The 25,374-nt window shown below is 39.3% G+C and overlaps 2 protein-coding genes across 3 annotated transcripts in view; one reads left to right on the forward strand and one right to left on the reverse strand.

Annotated features, from left to right (window-relative positions):
* Positions 1-25,374, reverse strand: part of ctnna1 (catenin (cadherin-associated protein), alpha 1) — a 54,914-nt gene that overhangs the window by 13,303 nt on the left and 16,237 nt on the right. For both annotated transcript variants that reach the window (XM_088294000.1, XM_088294001.1), the window contains exons 8-15: positions 15,358-15,438; positions 15,042-15,194; positions 12,480-12,572; positions 4,136-4,292; positions 3,791-3,991; positions 2,763-2,914; positions 1,057-1,167; positions 219-400 (exon numbers count right to left, since the gene is read on the reverse strand). In XM_088294000.1, the coding sequence (XP_088150126.1) occupies positions 219-400; positions 1,057-1,167; positions 2,763-2,914; positions 3,791-3,991; positions 4,136-4,292; positions 12,480-12,572; positions 15,042-15,194; positions 15,358-15,438 (1,130 nt within the window). The remainder of the gene's footprint in view (positions 1-218; positions 401-1,056; positions 1,168-2,762; positions 2,915-3,790; positions 3,992-4,135; positions 4,293-12,479; positions 12,573-15,041; positions 15,195-15,357; positions 15,439-25,374) is intronic.
* Positions 19,795-24,953, forward strand: lrrtm2 (leucine rich repeat transmembrane neuronal 2). Its single transcript, XM_088294430.1, has 2 exons — positions 19,795-20,487; positions 21,170-24,953. Exons 1-2 carry the CDS (start codon positions 20,265-20,267, stop codon positions 22,798-22,800), a joined length of 1,854 nt encoding a protein of 617 aa, XP_088150556.1. The 5' UTR covers positions 19,795-20,264; the 3' UTR covers positions 22,801-24,953.

The following is a 25,374-nucleotide window of genomic DNA, read 5'->3' on the forward strand; positions in this document are numbered from 1 at the left end:
TTTCATGTTCTGTGAACACCGTGTATCACCGGTCGAGACCTCCAATGTCACAATTAGGCCAATTTGCGTATGTATATACTTGCATGTGCACGCCAGCCATACTAAAAAAAGACTATTGTTTCACAGACTGTTTGAGCATTGTCAGGCATTTGTCCATCAAGCAGACCTTTTTGCTTGTTTTTTAGGGGGATTAAAAAGGTGGATCAAGTCAAACTCACCTGGTGAAGTCTGTCATCTCCATCATGATCATGCACATCTGCTTGGCCAAAACAATGATGTCGTTGCCGCTGTCATCCCACTTGGATACCTCAGCATCCAGCTTGCTCTTCTCCTCCTGAAAGCTGGCGACTTGTTCCGCAATCTTTGCCTTCTGTTCCTGTGGCAACTGAGCCATAATAGCCTGAAGCAGGGAATAGTTGGAAGGATAACAGGTTAAAACAGAACACTGTTGCTGTATTGTTAATTATCACATTCACCAGGATGGTGCTGTGGGAGACCACAGGTTAGATCCAGTGTGTTGAAACCCCCACCGCCCAAATACATCACGGGTTATCTCTAACTTTAGGGACCAGATCCGCCCCGCCACATCATTTTACGTGGCCTGCCAAAGCAAATCACATACGTCACCTTCATGTTTCTTGATAAAATACCAGAGATTGCAAATTGTCTTAATTTTTAATAACATCACTGAGATACTGCATGCATTTTACGTAATAATCCCCATTTTGAAATAAATTAAATAGTATATTTTTTCAACTGTTTTTGGATTTCTAAAGGAGTTATCCATTAATGTATTGTGAATGTGTGATAGGGCGAGCATACATTTATATGGGTTAGCAGTCATAAGTGGCCTTCACAACATGCCCTGTGTTAGAAATGAGTTTGACACCACTAATTTATATATGCACTGATAATACTGTCTATACTTAAGTATATTCAAAGGAAAAAAATAAAACATTGAGGCATTGATTAACATTCTTGATTTTGTGCTGGTAAATGGGTTTGAGGTCTGCATCTGCATTTTTTGTTAATATTATAAATAGATACTACACTCACCCTTGCACTCTGGCCAGCAATCAGCTGATCATCTTCTGTCTGCACACTGGTCCTGCTGCGGACGTCAAAGTCTTCCGTTTCAAAGTCAGAGTCATCCAACTCTTCTGGAGTCTGAAAAAGAACAAAAACGTAGAGATTTCTGTAAAAAAATAAAATAAAATAAAAATAAATAAATAAATAAAAAAAACTATCAGAGAAATAAGTTACCCCTTTACGCGTGCAATTATTTTGCACACTATTACAAAACATGAATGCAGCCTTGCATGGCATTACACTGGCATAAGTCTGCATCCTATAACATGGTATGTGAAAATATTGATTGGTACCATAAAAAAAACATGTTGTGCTTGGACACTGGGAAGAAAATTAAAGAATAGGGCAGCATAAAAAACATACTGGAAGCACAATATTTCAGAATACCATCTGGCACTCCTGAAGATGAGGAAGATGTAGAGTTTGTGTTCCCCAAGTGTAGCAACTTCAAATTTGATCCGCTGCAATCTTTTAATATAAAACCGACCGTATGCTTCTGTTTTTACACAAACAATCCAACAGTATGACTTAATTACTCATTTTCACTTTTGGGAAGCTGCAATACGAAAAGAATGAAAATAAAGAAAAGGTGGTCAAAGAGAACATTTATTATTACTATGCTGCGCTTACCAAGTGGTTTGATACCTCATATCTTATAACTACTTTGGATTAGTTCCATCTAAAAACGAGTGAAGGTCTATTGTTTTATGGAATGTACCTATGTCCTTGGGCACAAAATATGGATATGTCCTCAGGTGCAAATCTTTACCGATTTAGAGGCATCTCTTTTAAGCCAGACAATGGTGTTCTGTTGGGCGTAGATATCACCTGCCGTAGCCTGAGCAACAGATGAACGTGGGAGGCTCTCAAACGGGAGCTCATATTTGGCAGCAAAAAGCACCCCCACCTTTTTTTTTTTCAGCATCAATACTAGTCTGCACTTAAAAAAGGTTTTGTCAAGATAGCGATGACTGCTCAGTACAAGAGATTTGAAATAAAACATAACTTGTGTCATCTTATTTTACTTATATGAGGCATTTACACCTTGGAATATCTGATCATTTTGAACAATACCGGCCTGACCACAATGCCTACGGTTAACATTACTTGTCTGCGCAACAGTCATTTTTTACAGTAATATTTGCTCTGATGCTCTGTTCAATATATTGAACTAGGCTTAACATTAATTTGATGGTGAAATCACCTTGAGCACTCATGTCTGGAAGACACATTTTCTGCTGTCTCTATCAGATGGCAAACTATTCAGTCCAGCTTTCAAATTGAAATTTTGTGTGCGTATAGCAAGTAAACCACAATGCTGTTTCATTATACTAGGAAACCATACTCGAATTTATACATCTGGACCTATTTCACTCTAAAATTACTATATGATATAAACAATGAAGTCCAAAAGGAACTTGCATCATTATAGTGTTGTCTTAATATTGTTTACATTTAACCATTTTTTGCTCCCCAGAAAAATAATAATTGTTTGAATAATCATGATTTCAATTACTTCTAAAATAATCAGGGTTCTTTTTTTTTTTTTTTCATATTCGAGCAGCCCTAGGTTCTGGTAACATTTTTCACACTAGCACAGGATACAATATAAATTGCTAGCACAGGATACAATATAAATTGCACGAGGGAGGGAAGCAATGTGTGCAACCTACCCTAATCATGAGGACAGCCTTGCGAATGTCTCGAATGCCATCATATACAAGACGGGAAGCATCAATGAACTCATTCTCATCAACCGGCTGCGAGGGGTTCGCGCTCAAGGCCTCCACTGCAGACTCAATTTGCTCTGTGAACCGTGGCATCACTGAGAGAGGGTGAGATGAAAGGTGGGGGGAAAAAACAATATTGAGGAAAATTTCTTTGAAGAACCACAGTGAGCTTAGGCCAACGCAACCACTGTGTAACCACAGTCAAATCAAATTTACTTGTTAGACCAACACAACAGCCAAAATGGGTCACAAATACATTTTAGCAGAGGGGACTAATTGTTATTCAGCTTTGCACCTACAACACATTATGCTGAACGTTTATGTTCTTTAATTTTCTTCCTAACTACCAAGTATTTGAATAATCCTTTATTCTCAGTCATTCGCATATGAGAGGCATCCATCTCTTCGCACAGCACAAATAGAAATAGAAAACCCTTATAGTTTATGCTAGGGTCGGACCGATTAATTGGCGATTTTATTAGCTCTTCTAAAAATGTACATTTCTTTGGGATGATTTTTCGTTTTTTATTTTTTTTTTAATAAATTGCTAAATTTTTCTCTGTTGCAGTTAATTCCTATAGGGCAGACCATTGTAAAGCAGTCAAATGCTCTGCCTGAAATTCATGTCTTGGTTTTTAACATTTAGGGACCAAAAGTTATCTTATTCATAACAGATTTTCCCCCCCATTTATATGCAGATAAATTATCAGTCGGGCCGTAGTTTATCCTCCTCTGTTTTCATTGCCTACTAATTCCTCTCACCAGAGGCTGTAACATTGTTTTTCCCAATTTACTTATATACGTTATTTGTTTAGCTGTTTGCACAGCCATGAAATGTTTTTGCCCATTTGATTATTAGTAATAATCTGCATGATTACTATCTCTTTGTAGAACTCCCTCAAGTCTTTTCTTTCTACTGATACAAACATTCAGACGGTGTACTTATTTTCATCATCGCATCCAAGTTTCACCTGTGTCAGTCAGGAGCTTTGTGGCCTCCAACACCTTCTCTGTGTAGATTCCTGGTTCATAGTTGTCCATTTCAGAAGTGACCACATGGACCACTCGGGCAGCACGGCCTCGAATAGCCCCAGCAGTGCGATCCAAACCATCCACATCTTTCTCTTGCAGAGCAATAACACATTTATTCACGTCCTCCAGGATGTGGTTTTCTGGGGTATAAAACAACAGTTATCCTGAGTAGAATTCCCTACACTATGATTTGAATCATATATTTTGGGTATCGGGGGTCTTATAAATCACTCTGATTTGCATCATATATTTTTGGTATTGGAGGTCTTATAAGTATCACTTACCGGAGACACAAAGGAAGTCATCGATGGATGTTATGTCATCAACGGCATCAGTGAGGACTCTGACCTGCTTTTCCCATTGTTCCTTGAACAAATCCATATTATCTTGTGCCACCTTACTGTTGGGCTTTGCAGCTAGGGCCAAAGCTGCATTTATCACCTGCAATCACCCAATCACAAACATGTTGGTGTCATTGGGGTAATTGTACTAACTGCACTAACTAGACAACAACACACTAAATTACAATGTTGGAACTGTACTCTGATGATAGCATATTTCGACAAACAATTGAATGGGATGGATAAAATTGAGAAGAATGCCCCGCTAATAGGTGTGTGCGCTTGTATTTTGGTAACAAAATAAATGTAGGTTGTGTTAGGATATGTCACCAATTTTGTGTATTCATAATCATGTTTCATACACTATTTGTATCACTAATAATTGTATACACACAGACACTCATTTAGCACACATGAGCACAGCCACACACACACACACACATTCGGTTTCAAGTTTCTGAATCTTCGAGCTGAAGTTTTAAACTGTCTGTTGTGATTGGTTGTTTCCTGCCTGCCTGCTAGAATTCCAGAAGACAGCCCCCCTCTTTGTCTCTTTATGTCCGGAGGAGAGTCAGATGAAGGGGGTCAGATGAAGGGAGTGTGGGAGGCCGAACAGGCCTGTTCGGCCTCCGGCTCTCTCTCTCTCACCAACTCGCAAATTGGAAAATAAAACTTTGCTTGATTGACTTTGGACATTCAGCCATCATTATTTAAATAATTCCCGGTGTAAAAAAGGCGTCAGGGCCGTTTTAAACCTGACATTTATTTGGTGGAGAATGCGGGCAGCCGCACTCGGACGGGCGTCGTCGTTGGATCTTTTGGACGCCATCGAATCTGACGTCAGCGCTTCAACATTGAGAAAGCGAGGCCTCCAAGTTCCTGCGACGGCGCACCGCCCGGATGCCGGTTGCCGATAGGACAAGGCTGATCCAGAGGAAATCAGGTATTGTTTTTCAAATTATTTTGTGCCACCATTTTAAAATTTAAAATATTAACACAATTCGTAAGGGGTGATTTATGTGGGTAAGACAGCGCGCGCAGAGGCCGGGCCTCGACCGTTTAGTCAGTACGGTAACAAAAACTGCATCGTGCTAGTCCAAGGAGTTATGTAAAAATAATCGGTAGCGAATTAGGCCATAACTCATCGGTAGCGAATAACTCGTTGAAACTGAGCAAATTTTAGACACGGATAGCACGGTGAACAAATTGATTTGTTCCTCGGCGTCGATGGTAGCGAATTTGGCCATAAACTGAGCAAATTTTAGAGATTGATCCGCCTAGAGAAGGGAGACAAAGTTTCCGCGAAAATTAAAAGGTTCCCTCCGGTGTCGACAATGGAAAAGAGTGGCAATCAGGAGAAGGTCTTACTCACAATTTCACATTGAAATTCAGGGAATAATAAGGCATTATTTTCGGTGGTTTTTATTTGAAGTGTTTTGGGGGCTGTGCAGCTGTGTGTGTGTGAACAAAGGAACAAGTTTGAGTCAGTGAGAATGTGTGTGCGTGCGTGCGTGCGTGTGTGTGTGTGTGGGTTTGGAGAAGTAGCAGAACAGACAACAGCAAAAGAAGAGGTCTGGCTGGGGCAAGCCTGAAGGATCAGGTTTCAGGGTAGTGAGAGAAGAATTTGCAGAGAAGCTGAAGAAAAAAAAAACCCCACAGACACACAACGTCAGATGTGGAATGATCGTTTTTGCTTGTGGATGTTTGCGGAAAAACTGTTTGCAAAATGAATGAATGGTGTGATTGGGGATTACAAATACCATTTGGTATTTTATCCCATGTACTGCAGTAAGGGTAATAAACAGGACCAGTATTTGAGAATGACAGAGAAAGTTGTTGGCTGCCAGGATGGCCGAGTGGTCTAAGGCGCCGCGTTCAGGACCCAGTCTCTCCAGGAGGCCTGGGTTCGAATCTCGAATTTCCCCATTGTGGGACTAATAAAGGGCATCTTAAGAAGGTAAAGAAGGGGGAGGGGGGTTGCAACTGCCCCCTGTATCCTGAGAAACCCCCAAAAAAGACAGATAAACCAATAAAGCGCTCACCTCAATGTGCTGCGTGTATAAGTGGCAGTGTGCATTTGTGGCAGAGGCTGCATTGGCCCTATAGGGCTGCACATACATAATTATGAGAGATATTAGTTGAATTAAAGGACTTATTATGGGCAAAAGATAAAGATGGATTGTGTTGCTGTTATACAAACATGTTATTGTTGTTTGTAGTTGTTCAGTGTTGAGAACTGTGTGTGTCGTTTTGTGGGCCCGTGTATATGTCTGTGTGTCTGTCTGTGTGTCTAAATATCAGGGAGAGTGATCAAAGTGGTTGGAATTATGCCAAAAGGATTGATGAAGTAGAGATAAAATGGAATCAAGGATTAGTAACCAACAAAAGGCTACTTATGAGTGACGAGATCTTATTGAGAAAAATAATTCCCAAATTTACAAAAGAAGTTAATAAAGAAGATGATTTGAGGAGATAAATTCATTTAAATTTGAAATTAAATAAAATAACTTATACAACGGGATAGGCTTAAAAGAAAAGAGAGAAATAGCCTGATGTGCGTTTTCTGAAAAATAAAAAAATTTAACCCAGATGCCTAGGATGGTTTAAAAAGATGAGTGAAGATAAGGAAGTTCATCAAAAAACAGGATCCTGATAAAATTCAGTATTTAGACAAATGGATAGCTGAACATGGCTTTAATGGTCAGTTAAAAACACGAAAAATAGCCGCATTGCAGAAATCAATCATAGCAAAGACAAAGAAAGACCCCAAAAAGATGAAGACAAATGGCTTTGAGGAAACAGAATATTGGATGAGGGTAGCCTTAAAAAGAGAAGAGGGTGACAAGAAACAGAAAAGATGAGACATTTGGGCAATACAAAGTGAGAATGACAGCTGTGTTTTAAAACCACAGCGGGCTGCAGGAAGATGGTGATGTGGATGGGGCATTTCAACAGCAGTTGAAGAATGCTTCACATGCAGGATCAAGAGAGGAAATTCATAAGTGGGTGAATAAACATTACATTTGCCTGCCAACAGGTACCCTGGAGGAGTATGTAAATCACGCCCTCCATGCTGAGAAGATAGAAAATAAAAAGAAACAGAGGTCTATAGACACTTTTTATCAAAATAAAGGTCAGAATGTCTTTTATCAAGGTGGAAGAGGCTGAGACAAGGACGCCTTCCCACCGGAGATGATATTTGTTACAATTGTGGCAGATCAGGACACTTTGCCAGAAACTGCCGTCAACCACACAGGAAGACCACACTAAAAGAAGGCCAGATAGCAAGAAATTGCCTTGAGAAGAAGCAGCCTTCAGCATGACTAAGTTTTTAAATGAAGAGGTTTTCCTAAATTTACAAAAGATATTGGCTTTTGATTAAATGATTGAGTTGAAATAACCGTATTGGTAATGGGACACCAATTACCCTTTTATGTGACATTGGTGCAGATAGGATTGCTTATAATAAATCAATTTCAAATGACAGGGCAAGTGAGAAAGCCCATAGTCAGATTTGCAAGTGGAAAAATGGAACAGAGTAACAGAATTAGAACCTGTGTGGTTGAGGGACCCAGAAGGCCACTGAGTTGGTTGCATGAATTGAAATTAGTTTTATTTTTACAGAATAATGAAAGCCCAAGTTGTGGGGATGTGATTAATTTACAGAAAAAGTTTAGTGATGAGACAATTTATACTTACATGACTCAATAGACAAGATATATCATTTTGATGATGGTTTTTACTTAATTGTATACTTGCGTCTCCTTCAGAAAGGGAGAAGTAGGTGTTATGAAATTTTAACAATTGGATGAAGCTTTTGAAAGTGAACATGAGGAATTTTTGCAAAAACATAGGTGTTTCTTGATTTTTTTAAATTTTGATTCGAGACATTGGTAGGTTTGAGTGGTTGTGGAAAAACTACAGTGAATTTGGAAATTAGGAGCAGACTGTGGAGAGGCTCCTGTGAGGAGGAGGAAGAGAGAGAGTTCAGTGAGAGAAGGAGGATAGAAATTAGATTTTGCTTTTTGGTGAATTGAAGAAATAAATATTTTAGATTTCATATTCCAGTTGATCATGTTTATATTAAAGTAGGCCAGAGATGCAATGAAATGCAGAAATATAAATGATACAGGAAAAATTTGGCAAGGGCTATAATTTTCATTAAAGCAGAGAAGAAATTAGAAATTACAGATAACATTAATGTGTACTTGTCCACTTTAAGGTAGAATTGGTCAAAGTGAAATGAGTCAAGATTAGAGAAAAAAAATAAAAGATAAAATAGAATTAACATGTTCATTCTGTGATAAGAAATTTGTGATTATGTGAAAAGGGAAAAAGAGAATTACAGGCTTTTCAAATAAAACAACCTAATTTAAATTGGCCAACTTGTAAAATGGAAAAGAAGATTCTAAATTATGCACAAAAAGCTTGAACGTGTTGAGCAGAAGGAAGAAAAAGAGAAAACATTTTAAAAAAGAAGGAAGCAGAGAGTCTTGTGATAAACAATAACTTTTCAGGACGAAGAGAGAAGCAACAGAGGATCACATGGCGAAAGAAAGAACCTAACATAAAAGTGTGTGTAGAAGGACTTCTACATCAACATGCGTTTTGCTTATTAAGCCGTGATACACTGGCAATTGGACTTTAATATCAGAATCAATAAGCAAGGGCGAATTTAAACAAAAGTCAAAACTTTAAAAGGACGCATTGTCAGTGATAAGCGGGAAGAAAAATAGTAATAAAACTTTGCCAGACCACTTTTGTGTAAACACTTTCCTTGGGACTTTCATGACCTCCATTAAGTCCCTGACCTTTCATAGATAAAGTTGGAGCCCAAAGTCTCTCAGGGCTGTAATTTATGCGGCAGAGAAAGAGCCCAACAGGCTTAGGGTGAGTTTAAAACAACAGTATCATGGCCATAAAATGGGTTGTGTATGTTGGAACTTGTGGAGATACACTGCAAGATTGTATTTACAAAGCATCTTAATGCACTACCAAATTATTATTATAAGCCATTTGGGCAAACAGTGACTGCAAAAAATGGCTTCATGGACTTGTGTTGCTGCAGAAACACAGGAAAGTGAATCCATTTGCATATTAGTCACAACAATTTGGATTTCGTGGCAGAGAACCACTTAAGAGTGTGATCAAGAGCTTTCACTGCTGCTTTAAGGAATGAAAAAATGACATTCCATCACACGACATTCACATTGCACGGCGATTTAATTGTAACATTACATTAATAAGGTGCGATGCATTTAAGCCCAGCGTCATTCTTTTTCCACGCACCATTTAGAAGGCGCCACACGACTGTGGAGCCATCCAAATTTTCACCAAACCCAGGACTTGACTTTTTGACATTTTTTCCTCCCGACTGGAGGAGTTAAGACGTGTAAAGACATGAAGACCAGGTGCACCTTCCAGACTGATAAGAAAGTGTCTGAGAACCAAGGTTATAGGAAGAAATCACGCTGACTTTTATGCGATGGGAGTATTAGTAGTGTGATACCAACAGATAACTTGTAAAAGAGAGAAATTGTTAGGATAAGCAGGAAGAGCGTAGGCGGTTGTGAGCTAATTAAAATTTGGAGTTTCCCATCTTGTATGAGCTGTATGGTTACAATGGGAACTCACAGTCAAGATAAAATGTTCTTGTGTTCTGTTGATTTTGGGCGAACGGGTGCTTTAAAAATCACAAAAGATAAAAGAAAGGTTGCGCATAAAGCACGTCTAAGTAAGTATTTGTAAATAAAAAAAAAAATTCTCTGAACAGAAAATGACACGATTACGATTGAATAAAGGCTGGAGCCAAGCCATAACCCCAGAGTCAACAAAGCACAAGAGGTTTAATGAAAGCACACACACACACACCCACGCACCCCCCCACACACACAGTAAATCAACTTGACAAGTTGATCTCAGGCCAGGGAAAAAGGCACCACTAATTGAACATGCACATGTGAGAACAAAGGTGCAAACATTGCTGAGGACAGGATCAGCAAATTGGCAGATGGCAAATCCTGGCTGCCTAATTCATTGATTAGAGGAATAAGATGATTGACACACGAGCAGATAGTCGTGTGTCAACAGGGGGAAGTATGATATGAAATTGTTCCCACATATAGACTTTTCAACAAAAAACTTTTTTTTAGACAAAGTGTTAGTTGTTTGGGTTGCAATATTGTTTGGTTATAATTAAAATGTTTTCAAAATGGATTAAGTTGTTTCCATCAACACATGCTGATGCTAAAAACGATTGGGAAAAGTGTTGTGTAATCAAATTATCCTGACATTTGGAATTTCCAGAAGTGATTTGAAGTGAAAATGATGCATTTTGTGAATGATGTTGTAACAAGTGGGACAGTTGTTAAAAAATGGACTCAAAGCGTCACTGTGCATACAGTCTGCAGGACTTGTGGAACGTACTAATTTAACTGTTATGGCCAGACTTATCAAGACAATGAAAAAAAAGAGACAATGGCCAGACTGTGTTTCAATCACAGCAATGAGGACAATGCCAGCCGAAGGAAGGACACTATCCCCTATAGACTCTCAGGTTCATCAGAACCACCAACGAAAAATATGTTTGACCGAAAAAGATCCAAAAGACGCCAATACTGGTCAAGTGTTGTTCTGATTTACAGAAATTACGTCCGTGTGGGAGACCAACTCTTCTTCAAGGTGTTGAAACGACTTCGTTGGGGGGAAGTGAATGCTGAGATGGCCCTCGCCAGATGATGGCGGTGACCCCGACGCAGCAAAGGTCGCGGGGCGTGGCAGCTGGATCCACCAGTTGCAGTACAAACTTCACCGGTTTCCAGCTAAAGGCCTAGCAACGCGAATCCCTCGAACAGGAGTCCACCTGAGTCACAATCTCTGACCACACGCACATCAGAACCACACCACCAGCCACAGATACGAATGTTGAAGCCACAGAATAAAAAGATTAGATATGGTTTGGAAATTAATGACGTACATAAAGAAATTTTAGCCTTGATTGAAGAACATAATTGCATTTAAAGTTTTAAAAATGAAACAATTATTGATGTTATGACCACTATGAAGAATTTGAAAGACAATATATCGGGATAATTATGGTTTTCATTTTTGTTATGTGTAGACTGTTTTTGTTACATTATTTTTCTGACAAAAATGATGATTAATTGCATGTTTGTTACCCAAAAGTAACATTACAATCTGATTGATGTTGAGTATGACAAACTCAAACTGGACAATGACGAACTCGAACTGGACACTGAAACGTAAAAAGAATATGGACTTGTCGCTCAAGCCCCACACGTGCATACATATACACCACACACGAAGATCCGGGAGGTAAAGACGGCTGTCTCCTCCTACAGCGAGGCAAGGGGCCTGCATCAAGTCACCCCAGGGACAAGCTCTGCGTGGAGACAGTTTTGTTATTTTTCACTAGGCACATTGAAATGTATTTTTATATGTTTTATTCCCTGATGGTCATCAAATGATGAAGATCTCGTTCCACGTCGGAAGAGAGGAGAGGAATTTTTGTCCCTACTGAGGGTTTTTCGCCTCTCCACTGTTGTATGATTTCATAATGATGATCTGTCCTAAAGCCGTAGGGCCATGATTTTGAATTCACAACAGGGGGGAATGTTAGGATATGTCACCAATTTTGTGTATTCATAATCATGTTTCATACACTATTTGTATCACTAATAATTGTATACACACAGACACTCATTTAGCACACATGAGCACAGCCACACACACACACACACATTCGGTTTCAAGTTTCTGAATCTTCGAGCTGAAGTTTTAAACTGTCTGTTGTGATTGGTTGTTTCCTGCCTGCCTGCTAGAATTCCAGAAGACAGCCCCCCTCTTTGTCTCTTTATGTCCGGAGGAGAGTCAGATGAAGGGGGTCAGATGAAGGGAGTGTGGGAGGCCGAACAGGCCTGTTCGGCCTCCGGCTCTCTCTCTCTCACCAACTCGCAAATTGGAAAATAAAACTTTGCTTGATTGACTTTGGACATTCAGCCATCATTATTTAAATAATTCCCGGTGTAAAAAAGGCGTCAGGGCCGTTTTAAACCTGACAGTTGATGAGTAAACGCTCACACAACTATTTGTGATCAGGAGGTACAAGTTGATTTTACAGGCATTTATAATCAAACCTTTAATGTGGGCACAGTTGTGTCCACAATTATATTTTCTTACATGTTTAATACATATATAGTTCTGATATTTTACAACAAAATAATTCATAAGTGGGTTTGATGGAAGTGGGTGTAAAGAGTAGTAGTACCTGAGGGCAAAGAGTTTCCAATTGAGATGCTGCCATCCGGACCAGCTTCACTCCCTCCTCGTTGTTGGAGATTGAACAGGCCAAGTTGGCCACCTTAATAGAGGGGCAAAAGATAGAGGAATAAGATTAAAAAAAGGGCCTATTTGTCTTGACTCTGAAAAAAGGGAAATTAAAATTTCAAATTAAAAATAGTTTTAGACCTTCACAAACATTGCACTGATCCAAAAAAAAAAAAAAATCAAGGATGCTACCAATGTACAAAGAGAACATCCAGGATGAGAGGAATTGTGCCAAAGTGGGATTGGTATCTAGAGGTGGAAAAGTATTCTTGCAACGTTGTCAGCAGGAGAAAAGGTGCTGTCACTAGTCTGGTGCTTGTGTTTGTAATTTTAAATATCCAGTAGTTCAATTCAACTAAACTACTAAAAGCCACGTGGTTCTGACAAAGGTAGTGGATCCATTCAGATGACATCCAAAGATGAAATGTGGGTCAGTCATAATGTCATAACGGTTTCAAACAAATGTGTATAAACTAATGGACCATTCCCCTTTAGGCCACCAACTCTTGTGCTCACATCACGTGAGCAGAATAGAACAACACTGATAAAGATTTTGTCGAAGGCCAATTTTAAGAGCACAGCTCTCAGGAAAAGTCCAAGTTTTGGCACCACTTAAAGAAAATCCTAAGATTGTCACTGAAATTGTATTATTAAAAAAAAATATCTACTGAAAATGAACCAGTTAGCATTGAATACTGCTTTTGAATTGCGGTGAAGGGAAACAATTGCGTAACAGGTCTGGACAAAAATGATGGAGCCCCAACAAAATATTGAAAATTATGACACCATAGGGTCATGCTGAACTAAGGTGTGTCCTCTTATTAGTATGGCAGGTGTATTTAAACTTGTAACCAGTTAGCCTGCCTTACTCAAAGGGTGAGACGTCATCATCATGATGTTGGGTGACAGTGTGTACCACAATGTACAAGGAAAGCAAGAGAGAGTTTTCTCCGGAGATGAAAAAATATATACATTTGTATAATTAAGACATCTTTACTTGATGTGGCCGCAATATGAAAATGAATTGCAAATTGGAGTCACGTAAAACATGTCAACCAAAGAGCCCAGAACAACCTACACGGAAATTTGAGGTCACCTCCAGGGTCAAGGTATACCAAATTCAACATTGTTCGAGCTAACGTAAAATTCCTGGGTGACGGACCAAGGAAAAAGTCCGTAATTTGTAATAATGAATATTGACAAGACACAAAGAGTATCTGAGAATGTCCTTTGGACAGATGAGGCAAAGCTTTTTCGCAAGGTAAATAAACTCTAAATGTTCACTGGCGCAGAGATTAAGCATATCAAGAAAAGGAGCACTGTCCCTACTGTGAAAGAATGGAGGAGTCTTGGTTATGTTTTGTGGTGACTGCAACATTTGCCAGAACAGAGGATGTTTCAAATATGAGCAGTGTATAATTAAAACTGAAAACTATCAAGGCAATCTGGAGAGAAATGCACTGCCTGGTGTCTGGAAGTTAGGTCACGTGTCATGGGTTTTACAACAGGATAATGACCCAAAAGAGACAAGATTTGATCAGAGCAAACCAATGGACTATGCTGAAATGGCCTTAACTAAATCTTATTGAACATCTGTGGAAGGCGCTGAAACATGTCGTCTGGAGAAGACAACCATTCAAACCTGAAATAACTAGAGCAATTTTTTCACAAAGAGTGGGCCAAAATACGTGTAGGACAGGATTTCTTGACAGTCACAGAAATTGTAGGATTTCAGTAATTGTTCCAATATGTTGTACAGCAAAGTAATAGGTTAACAGTACGATAATTTTTGACCAGGGCCATTTTCTTCGTTTTTTTTTTTAATTATTCAGTTGAGCCACAATTCCAAAGCAATGTTGATTACCACTGGCTAAATTCATTTTCAAGTGAACATTGAGGGTTTTTTTTATTAATAGAGCAGGCTGAAAATATTTTGTCTAGGTGTTCCCCCTACAGTCACAGGACAGCTGGAGACTATCCAACCATACACATTTACACCTAGAGGAATTTGAAGTTTTAATTACCTAAGGATACAGTACAACTTCTGACATGAATGACGTATCTGCACTCTTTCCAATCCTAGCAAATTACGTGCATAAAATTACATAGGTGAATTTCAATGACGTATGTAGTGCGCTTTACAAAAGTTGCAACTATAAAGACAACGGTAGATGGAAAAAGCAAGTAGCCATTGGGTCCATTATTATAGTGTTCAAACTGTGCAGACGACAATTTGTGTCAAACCCCAACACATTGGGGAGCATTATCCATGAGCAAGAGGTCAAAATTCATCAGGCATACTGCAAGAGATTCATGAATCCATACATTTTGTGACTCAAATTTCCATCAGTCGAACAAAAAAGAAAACCTGGATAGTGTACCTCGAAGAAGTCTATTTATGATAGTAGGCCAAGTAAAATAAGAAAATTTGTTAATCTGTCATGAAAATTAATCTTTAGCTTGTATTTGGGTTTGACAGAGGATACAGTCAACATTGCATTACCTCGATCAGCTTGTTGGCATGCTCACGGAACACCTGTGCATATTCCTTCACTTCTTTCTCGTTGCCATTCTTTGCAGCTTCAATCAGAACCAGTAGGGGTACATTGGTCTCCAAAAAGGAGTCCGACACATGGTCCATAACAGCTTTACGCAGCTATTTAGGTGAGAAATAGAAGAAAATGATTTAGGTTTTCAAAGAATATATGTTAAGGCACTTATTCACCTGTCTTACATTAATGGCAATAGTAAAAGAAGAGGGAGTGGAAAACAGTTCAAAAACTACAATGGCGAGTAAGAAAAAAAAAAAAGAGTAAAACCTGTCTGCGAAGGTCTCTTGTTTTCTTTGTCATCCTGTCGATAGCTGTGTTCAGAGCATCACTCCTGTCCTTTCTGCCAGCCTGTAAAAAAAACAAAAAAATCATGGGAGAATCAGGCACTGCATTGTAATGATTATTTTATGATGTAATCCCCAATCAAGAACAACGTTTTCGTATCAGGTCCCCTGATGGAAAATTCATTTTAAACACTACGCGACTGAACACCATCCAGAAATCATTCACATGTGCAATTGTGCATCCAGGATCCTATAGACAAGCACTGAGAGAGGCGTTTACTTACTATAGTTTGTACAAAGTAGTTGATTTCACTGCCCAACAAAAATTAGTGTGTGATGTCAACTAGTTGCTGTTTTTAGCTTGGGGAGACAGTATTACCAATTCTAACAACGAGGGTGTAGAACCGATAACAGGTGAATGCACTGAATGAAATTAGCCAATTATTTTAATTCCTTTTATTCTGCGTTTACAGTTTAGGCATTTGAGGGAGAACCATTAAAGGGAGAATTTCACTTTGTTTCAACCCACACCTTCAAAGTCTAATGAGAGCAGGGAATTATTAGGCTAGAAACTAAGCGGTCTGGGATTATTTCAATCCATCTAGATATTTTCTGTCCCCCTCATCCTAATTATGGGTGTGCCAATGAAACGAAGAGAGGTTTCTCAGTTTGGACATGTTTTGCAGGTGTTACCAGGCTGTCTCAGTGGCAAGGCACACCAAATGAGAGGATTTTTTTTCCTCTTGGGGGACATGGCATCATGCAAGCTTCAAGCAAAGCCTTCACCCCGCCCATGTTGTTGCGCTTTTGTATTTTATTGTGCCTGTTCTGAGTACATTTGGTGTTTAAGGTGTCCATAATCAGTTGATAAATACGGAAAAAAATGTCTCCAATAATAATTATTTGTAGTTAAACTAATGTGTGGGAAAAAAAATAATCGACTAGGCGGCGGCGGCTCTAACTTGAACACATTAGCGTTGTTTCGATTTGTTTGGTGCAACCCTTAATTGTGTCTAAAGCAGTGGGGCCTTTGCTCGTGAACATCTTGGCAGTGTTTTGGAAGTAAAGGGGCCGCTCTCCAGCATCTAGCCCCAATTTTCTTTTTTTTTTTTTTTATTTTGTTCCGTCACTACACCTGAACTGAACAATCTATGACATACGACACGGGAAAATTCCCAGGTCGAAAGCACCGGTATTTTAAGAGTTAACTTGACAAAATGTTACTGGAAGAAATGACAAAAAAAAAAAAACAACAAACAAAAAATACTAACAAAAAACAAAAAAAATCATCACAGTAGCTCAGTCCGTAAGGACTTGTAAGGATTTGGTCCCACTATAGACCAAAAAAAATTAAAAGTAAAAATAAATGTTTAAAAAAAAAACAAAAAAAAAAAACAAAAAAAAGGGGCGATGAGTTTTTGGCGAGATGCTAGCTGGCTACTGTCTAGGTGCCCCTGAGAAAGGTATCATCCCCATAACCTCAGCTCAACTTCACTCTGAATCTCTTCGTGCATACATGGATGGGCTGGTTCTGTGTGTGGTGTGTAACATGAAGTATATATCAGGGTATGGGTTGAATATCGCATTAAGGGGGCACAAATGTGTAATATATATAAATATATAAAAAAAAATCTATTTAAAATACAGACAATGTAATCATTATATAACTAGGTTTTGAAATTACAATTAACTTTACATCATTTCATTAACAGAACAACATAGGTAAATGCTTTACGGATACTGCAGGAACATTTGAAAGCCAACCAGCAATGGTGTCTGTATGGTCTGTCTTTTGAGGCTCCACTATCACAACAATGAAAACTGAAATGAATGAAAATTGTACAGACTACATTTTTAAACGTAAAATTCAATGTAAGTGTTTAAATTATGTATCGAAACATTTCAACACGTTTTGGCAGAAGTGAAAGCTAAGTGCTCAGCAGTAGTGAAACTCTACCCACTGTTCCCCACAGAGCAGAGAGATGTTCAGTAGCGTTCTGCAGACTGCTCAAGTGGAATTTACCAGAACTAAAACTTTACTTTCTCACACAAACTGGTTCTCTCCCACAGATTGCCACAGCAAGACAGAGGACATGAGTAAGGTTGCACGGAAAATAGATGGACATAGCGGGGCAACTCGGAACCAATCAGGTTCGGGGCTTTTCATCCCCATCACAATGTGCAAATCAAATGCAACAACACATTGGAACTGCTTCATTCCCCAACACACTTTGCCAATCTCCCATAGCATTAATCCCCTGATTTTTATTTTGTTGTTTTTCGGTTGAAGGCAGTTCTGTGGTTGGGCGGCTGTTCTGCCCTCTACTCTTGCAATCCTATTTCATTCATGCCTAGCCTATATTTCATTTCCACACCAGAGGATTCGAAGGCACTTCTTCAGGTGCTTATTATGGAAGCAGTTTCTCTGTTGGCAGCTATTATGATTCTAAAGCAAGTCTATCCATCACTTTTAGGACAGACTTAAAAACATCCTTTCTTCACCAAAACGGAAGTGGATTGCGTGAAGCATTATGCGATACATGCAAAATCCGTTTTTCCCCCCAAAAAAAGAAATAAAAGAAAAAAATTCCCCAGAGGCATAAAAGTGGGTGGCTCTCTCAATAAGATAGAAGTAGGAAAGTTACATACTGGTTGAGGACCAAAAAAAATAAATATTACAGACTTCTGAAATACATCTAAAACTGAAACTAGTAAGGCAATAAAGAACTGAACTTATTAGCACTTTACCTGATCTAAATCCATATTGCAGGGGATTAAAGGCATTGAGGGTCTCTGTATTTGCTCGGTGCGTATTTATTTTTATAGACATTTTGGGAAGGCAAGGCTGAATAACGGATGGGTCTAAAAAGAAAACATTACACGACCTTGATCAAACATTAGGTAAACTATCAATCGATACTTATTTTTTAAATGTGCGAACCCAATTCCAATGACGTTGGGACATAGTATTATGAGTAAATAAAAACAGTACAATGACTTGTGACTGGTGTGCAACTTCTATTTAATTGAATACAATACAAAGAGTAGATATTTAATGCTCAAACCGATCAACTTTGTTTTTCGCAAATAATCATTGACTTTGAATTTTATGACTAACACAGAAAAAAATCTGGGACATGTAGCAAAAAAGACAAAGTGGCGCAATGGTCATCAAACACCTGTTTGGAACATCCCGCAGATGAACACTCTAATTGGGAGCTAGAGGGTGTCATGGTTGAGCATAAAAGGACCTTCCCTGAATTGCTCAGTCATTCACAAGCAAAGATGGGGTGATGTTCACCTCTTTGTGAAGTGTATGAGAAAATAAAGTCGGACAGTTTAAGGACTTTTAGGGATTTTACTGTCCATAATAACGGTATAAAGGTTCAGAGAATCTGTAGAAATAACTGCATGTAAGCAGTAAGGCCGGAAACCAACATCAATGTGAAAAGGATAGCACCACATCAGATCAGGAATATTTCAGAAAAGCAAAGTCAGGAAATGAAGTTCGGAACTACATCCTTAAGTGCATGGAAAGCAAAAGTCATTTATCAACAAGAACCGCATACGCCGCCGGCTTCTTTGGGCCCGGGCTCATCTAAGATGGCCTGATGCAAATTTAAAGTCTTCTGTGGTCAAATGAGTCCACAGATTGTTTTGGGGAATTGTGGATGCCGCGAAAAGGAACCATCCGGACTGTCATGGACTTTAAATTCAAAAGCTGGCATCTGAAATTTGGCATGATATGGGCTCTTTAAAGCTTTCTCTGGTCACTTGGATTGTTAGCTACTTCACGATAGTAGACATGTAAATATTAAATGTGTTAGGAAAAGTAAGGTTTTCTGTGCAATATATTGTAATGCTCTAAACAGGGCCCACATAACTAGTCAACATGAAATAGTAGTTTGACGATTTAATCTCACTTTGTGGTTCACTGTTGAGCAAATAGTACTGAATGTTTAAAAAATAACTAAGGCATGTTTGAATGATGGCTTGTACAGTTTTTTTCTTTAAAGCCTCATACTTGTGTTTAAACAGAATCCACTTTTGTCAGGATATGTAAATTATCTGAACATAGCTTGACATTCTGTTAATAGTGCTATAATGCCCTCCTCTAGTGACAAGGAAAGTCCATTGTTTATTATTACCCGTTATGTTACTTCTAATAGATTACAGAGCGATGCATCAAGGCCGACAAAGCAAGGCTTCAATTTACAGAAGTGGTTAATTTAAATAGCAGACCACCCCAACAACTTCAAAATATCAATATTCTAATCGTGGCAAGTCAGTGGGAAGAAATGGGGGCGGATGAGAGGGATGGAGGTACACAAGCACTGGTATGAGGCAGGGAGCAAGTGACTTTGCGAGTGAGAGAGACAGAGAGCGAGCGAGCGAGTGGGTTGTTGTGCGAGTGGGAGAGAAAAAGAGAGAGAGAAAGAGTAGTGATGGTCGACGCCAGGCTGCCACCACTCTGTAGCAGTGAGTGGCTGCAACAAAAAGCACAGAATAACATCCCCGGCTCCCTGCTCGGCTTTTTTTCCTCTCTTCTTGCGTCTCAGCAAGCAGATGAGGGCTCTGCTCACGGCTCTGCGGAGGCAATGTTGGGACTTAGCTGGCGTCAGAAGCAGATTCTTTGGATGCCATCAACAAGTTAGGGGTGAAGGACTCGAGCCACGGAAGGGGAAAGGCTTAATCTTGAAGTAACCATCTGATCCGTCATCATTGCAGTGGAAAGGAAAGAAAAGGGTAAAAAAGAAAAGAGGGAGGAGGAGAACCTTTACCAGAATTGCAGGGACTGCAACTGCTCAACTTAAAAAAAATATATAAATATCAGCTATACTTCTAGGATTTGTTGGATGAAGATGACAATTTAAAACACTCTTGGATTTTATGGGACAGCTAAGAAAAACTGGAATAACCATCCTGGGACATGGAAATTTCTATTTTCTCTCCTTTGCGTGGGCTCAGTATTGCTTCATTTCAAAAGCGATTGATTCATTTTGCGCTTGTCCAAAAAGGTTCTTTACATTTGGATTTTTTTCCCATGTGGTTGCTCAAAAAGTCAGCGGAGAAGGACAGTTGAATGCAGCTTCCGATGTGCACAAAAGAATGGGTAAGTTTGCTTCTTTTTATGTAAAGGGCGGGATATGAATATGGGATGCAATTAGGGGCTAGAGAAGCAAAGAACCGATATTTTTTTTAATGCTTTCATTCTCCGCCGATAGCCAGACCGAGACACACGCACACACATTCATTTATCAATGTATTGTATAAACAACCTTATAATCCAACTGCACCACAGGATGTGCTCCGTTCACGAAGCAAGGTTAACAGTTAATCTTGATGCAGGCTGATACACAGTATATTCAATTATTTCAAACAAGTTAATCCAATACATGTTACAGAGGTTGTATTAACTGACACTCATTGATTACAGTTGGAAAACAGCCTTCAGTAAAGACCTCACAGACAACATGATCTGCATGAGAAAGAACTTTTTGCAGGGTGGTTTTGTATCACTTTTATTATCTAAGGTGGAATAAAGATATTCTATACATATACATAACCAACAGACAATAAAAGCTTTAATGAAACCATACCTGTCAAATTACCATTGTAGCAAGACTCAACCATGCAGCAAAGAGTGGGATTGAAATATTTGTCGAGGAAAAAAAAAAGTTAAACTATCTATTTGGAATCAGAACAAATTGCTCAATTCTAATTAGCCTGGATGAGCTTCCCACTTCGCTTACATTCCCGTGCTCATTTTCTTCTTCATCTTCAAATCCGCTCAGGTTTTCATTCAAGGTGGCCATTGGTGGGACCTGCACCAGCGGCTCTTTGTCTGTATATGATCAGCATGCTCCTTGTGTGCCTGCTGCCATCTGCATCATGCACAACCTGCCCTCAAAAATGCCGCTGTGAGGACCTGCAGTTTTACTGCGACACCCAGGGACTTCAGGCACCCCCAGATGGTGTGGAAAAAGGAGCCCTGGGACTTTCACTACGGCACAACAGCATCACTGAACTCAGCCCTGATCAATTCTACGGCTTCAGTCAGCTCACCTGGTTACACCTGGACCACAACCAGATAACGACAGTTCAAGAAGATGCCTTCCAGGGGCTTTACAAGCTGAAGGACCTCAATCTGAGCTCAAATCGAATCACCAAGTTGCCCAATACAACCTTCATCCACCTCATTAACCTGCAGATTTTGGACCTGTCCTTCAACCAGATGACCGCACTGGAACCAGAACTGTTTCATGGATTAAGAAAGCTCCAAATTCTCCACCTACGTTCCAATTTACTTCGTACCACACCTGTTCGGGCATTCTGGGACTGCCGTAGCCTGGAATACCTTGGTCTGAGCAGCAACCGTCTACGGAGTCTAGCCCGAAATGGTTTTGCTGGCCTCATTAAACTCAAAGAGCTCCACTTGGAGCACAATCAGTTGACAAAGATCAACTTGGCCCATTTCCCACGCCTAGTGGGTCTCCAATTTCTGTACCTCCAGTGGAATAAGATCAACAACATAACATGCGGCATGGAGTGGACCTGGACAACCTTAGAGAAGCTGGACCTTACAGGAAACGAGATCCGTGTCTTGACACCTGATGTCTTTCAAACTCTGCCAAATCTTAAGATTTTGCTGTTGGATAACAACAAATTAAGCAGTCTGGATGGCCAAGTCATGGAAATGTGGCAGTCTCTAAGTACTATTGGATTGTCTAGCAACATTTGGGAATGTACCAAAAGGATTTGTTCTCTAGCCACTTGGCTAAGCACCTTCAAGGGAAGGTGGGAACATTCCATTCTCTGCCATAGCCCTGAATATGCCCAAGGTGAGGAAATACTTGATGCCGTGTATGGATTCCAACTTTGCCAGAATTTTTCAGCACCAGTTCAGACCACTAGTACTACCACAGACGCTACCACAGCTGCAGAGATGACAAGCTCCTTTTTTGGAATTATGCAGCCAACCCCTACCCAGGACTATGCAGGGGATAATTGGAGCTGCTCCACATTCATAACCACAACACAAACACCCATCATTTCTCAACCAACCACAACTGCATTGGAAGAGGCAGCTGTAACAGATGACTTTTCCATCATGGACAACACCGTTATGACTCATAGGGTTATTATGGGTACTATGGCTCTTCTGTTTTCATTCTTTTTCATCATTTTTGTTGTATATATCTCACGGAAGTGCTGCCCCCCTACCCTGCGCCGGATACGCCACTGTTCCGCTATTCAGAATCGCCGACAGATGAGGACCCAGCAGCGGCAGCCTATGGCAGATCTAGCGACACAGGTGCCCTATAATGAGTATGAGCCCAGCCACGAAGAAGGAGCACTTGTGATCATTAATGGCTACGGGCAGTGCAAGTGTCAGCAACTGCCTTACAAAGAGTGTGAAGTATGAACTCTTATTTATTTCTAGGACATATGGTTTGCCATTTGACCATTTGATGATACAGGGTTTGGTTTTTGGAGTCGTTTTCCAGTTCATCTAAAAAAAAAAAAACTGAATTTCTACTTTCCGGGATTTGAGAAAACATGACAAATGATTATTGATCCAATGACAGACATGACAGTGTTAGAGTGATGTAGAGATAGGCATACATTTATTTTTCTATGAATGGAAGTTGTTCGTACAAGGCAGGGGCAATCATTTTGAACAAGAAGTGTCAACTGTGAGGTATGTCTTCACCATATGTCAATACTCCTCAGCACACAGCAAATACTTAGTCAAACAGTCCTCTGCAAACTACATTAAGTGGAAACATTGTGTCCTGCTTTTATAGACATTTGAAATCCCTTCTTACCCACACCACATACACCGTAAACAAGCCAATCAACACAGACTGAACTATAAATTGGTTAAATTTAATTGTTCTGAGATGTGAGGCATTTGCATTCACAAATTACAAATCACAGTTCCTGACGGGAATCTATTCGACACATGATTGAGGCCATTCCTAAATGTTTGTTTGTATTAGCGCTGCTGAATATCTAGAGTGAAAAATAAATTGTATGCATTCTATTTGAAAATAACTTTCAGAAATTGCATACACTCCAAAACATCCTTTGACACTTGGTGGTTAGTAAGGAAACGCTAATGAATAGCGCACATGCCAAACCAGGGACCATTTTATTAAAAAAAAAAAAAAAAAATCAAAGCTTTCAGTACCCCAGGCTCTTTACAGCCAACACACTAATAAGGACGGACAGGCCCAAGATTAAACCAATTACGGCAAGGCAAAAGAATCAAATATTCTGTCACCCACAGCAGTGATCCGGCAACATTTTGCTTTGTCATACACAAATATAGTTCTCAACAGACTCAATCTCTATGTCAAATAAAAGCATAGGTAATTTACATTTAAATGTCAAACACTTTTCATTCAGAGACAGACTATTTGCAAACTTCCATACTATAACATTTACTGGGTGTGTCAATTTAAACTATTGACAATACCATAAAAACAAATGGAGATCAAGTGATAACCAAACAGCAAGCCTGGGTCAGAAGACATTTGTATGCAGGAGGGAGAGGATGTGCATTAGCATCAGACTAAAGCTGCTGCCGCAGCTCCGCACTTCTTTGTGCTCAGTTTGGTGATGGGGGGCAGGGTGAAGGAGAGAACCACAGAGGATATGATGCAGAGCATGAAAGGAGCAACTCGGGATAAAGTGTTTGTTTATTTAAACAAACTTGCATATTATTTTGACCTTTTGAAATGTGAAACAATAAAAGCTGAGTGACAACAGATTTGGGTTACATTGAAAACTACACGATTTACTGCAACATCTTTTCAGTTTATGAAAATGTCAAGAAAATGTTTGATTCATAGGGCAGTGTTACAAAAGACCCAAACAAACCCAAGTAACACGAGAGGGAGCCAAGTGTCATTTGTGGCTTAGTCGCATCAGGTTGGTTTGATATACCCAATTAAATGTCTGTGTCTGTATGTAAGCACATTTTCATGAGATGTGTTTTTATACATCGACAATTATTCCATTTAAAAGCAAAGGGGAAAAACGATTTCCAAAATCAAGCAGTTCTGCTTTGTTTCTACATTTGATTTCCTTCAGCTTCGCACTGCTGTTACAACAACCCTTTTATCTGTCTTGCATGTTTGAAAGTCCATCCAGGAGACGGAGACATTCATTTATGGTACAGCAAAAGCAAGGATTATATGGCATTCCAATAAAGTTTAATCAACTATTTGACATTTCACTGTTAAAATCAATGGTTGTCCCATGTGATGGAAAAGCCACAGCATTTGTAGAAATATGCATCCCTCTGCACTTTGGCTCTTTGTAAAATGTTTTTGTTTCCTCTTGTCATCCTCTAGTTCCCAACCCTGCTGAAAAAAAAATAAAAGGAAAAAACAAAAGGAAACAGCTCCCTCCCTCTCTTACCCAGCATTTCCGTGCAAAATGAATGCTTTGCATATTTTGTATTGTAAATGTACGATTTCATATCTGTATAGTGCATAAGATGTGCCATCATGATAAAAAAAAATAATATCCTCAAAACATAACAGTATATTTTTAAATAAAATGGTTCAAATAAGAGTGTACCTTATTGATGCTGAAAATGTACTTTAGTTCATCACATTGTGGGTAATGGATGTGTTACTATGTTGAAGACCCAACAAAATGACTGGGAAAATGTTTTTCATTTGTTATCTAATATATGTGCCCCTGCGACTGACTGGCTAAGTCCAGGGAGAACATACTGCCTCTTGTCCATAGACAGACTCACTTATCTAGTCTATTTGCATTTCATCTAAAACATTTTCAAAATGTATTCGCTACCACAGTTTAAGACAAACTCCACAAAATTGGCATGCCAAACAAGAGATGGGACTACAGCTGGAAGAAGGAAAAAAAGCATATACTATAGCTAAATTGTACCGGCAGATTATGAACCTTGCTTTGTACACTGAGACAGCCATTTAAATAATTTAAGTGTACAGTTATGTCCAAA

Source organism: Idiotropiscis lumnitzeri, chromosome 4 (genome assembly GCF_059441095.1).
Source record: "Idiotropiscis lumnitzeri isolate Australia: NSW breed Sydney's pygmy pipehorse chromosome 4, RoL_Ilum_1.0, whole genome shotgun sequence".
Taxonomy (NCBI): domain Eukaryota; kingdom Metazoa; phylum Chordata; class Actinopteri; order Syngnathiformes; family Syngnathidae; genus Idiotropiscis; species Idiotropiscis lumnitzeri.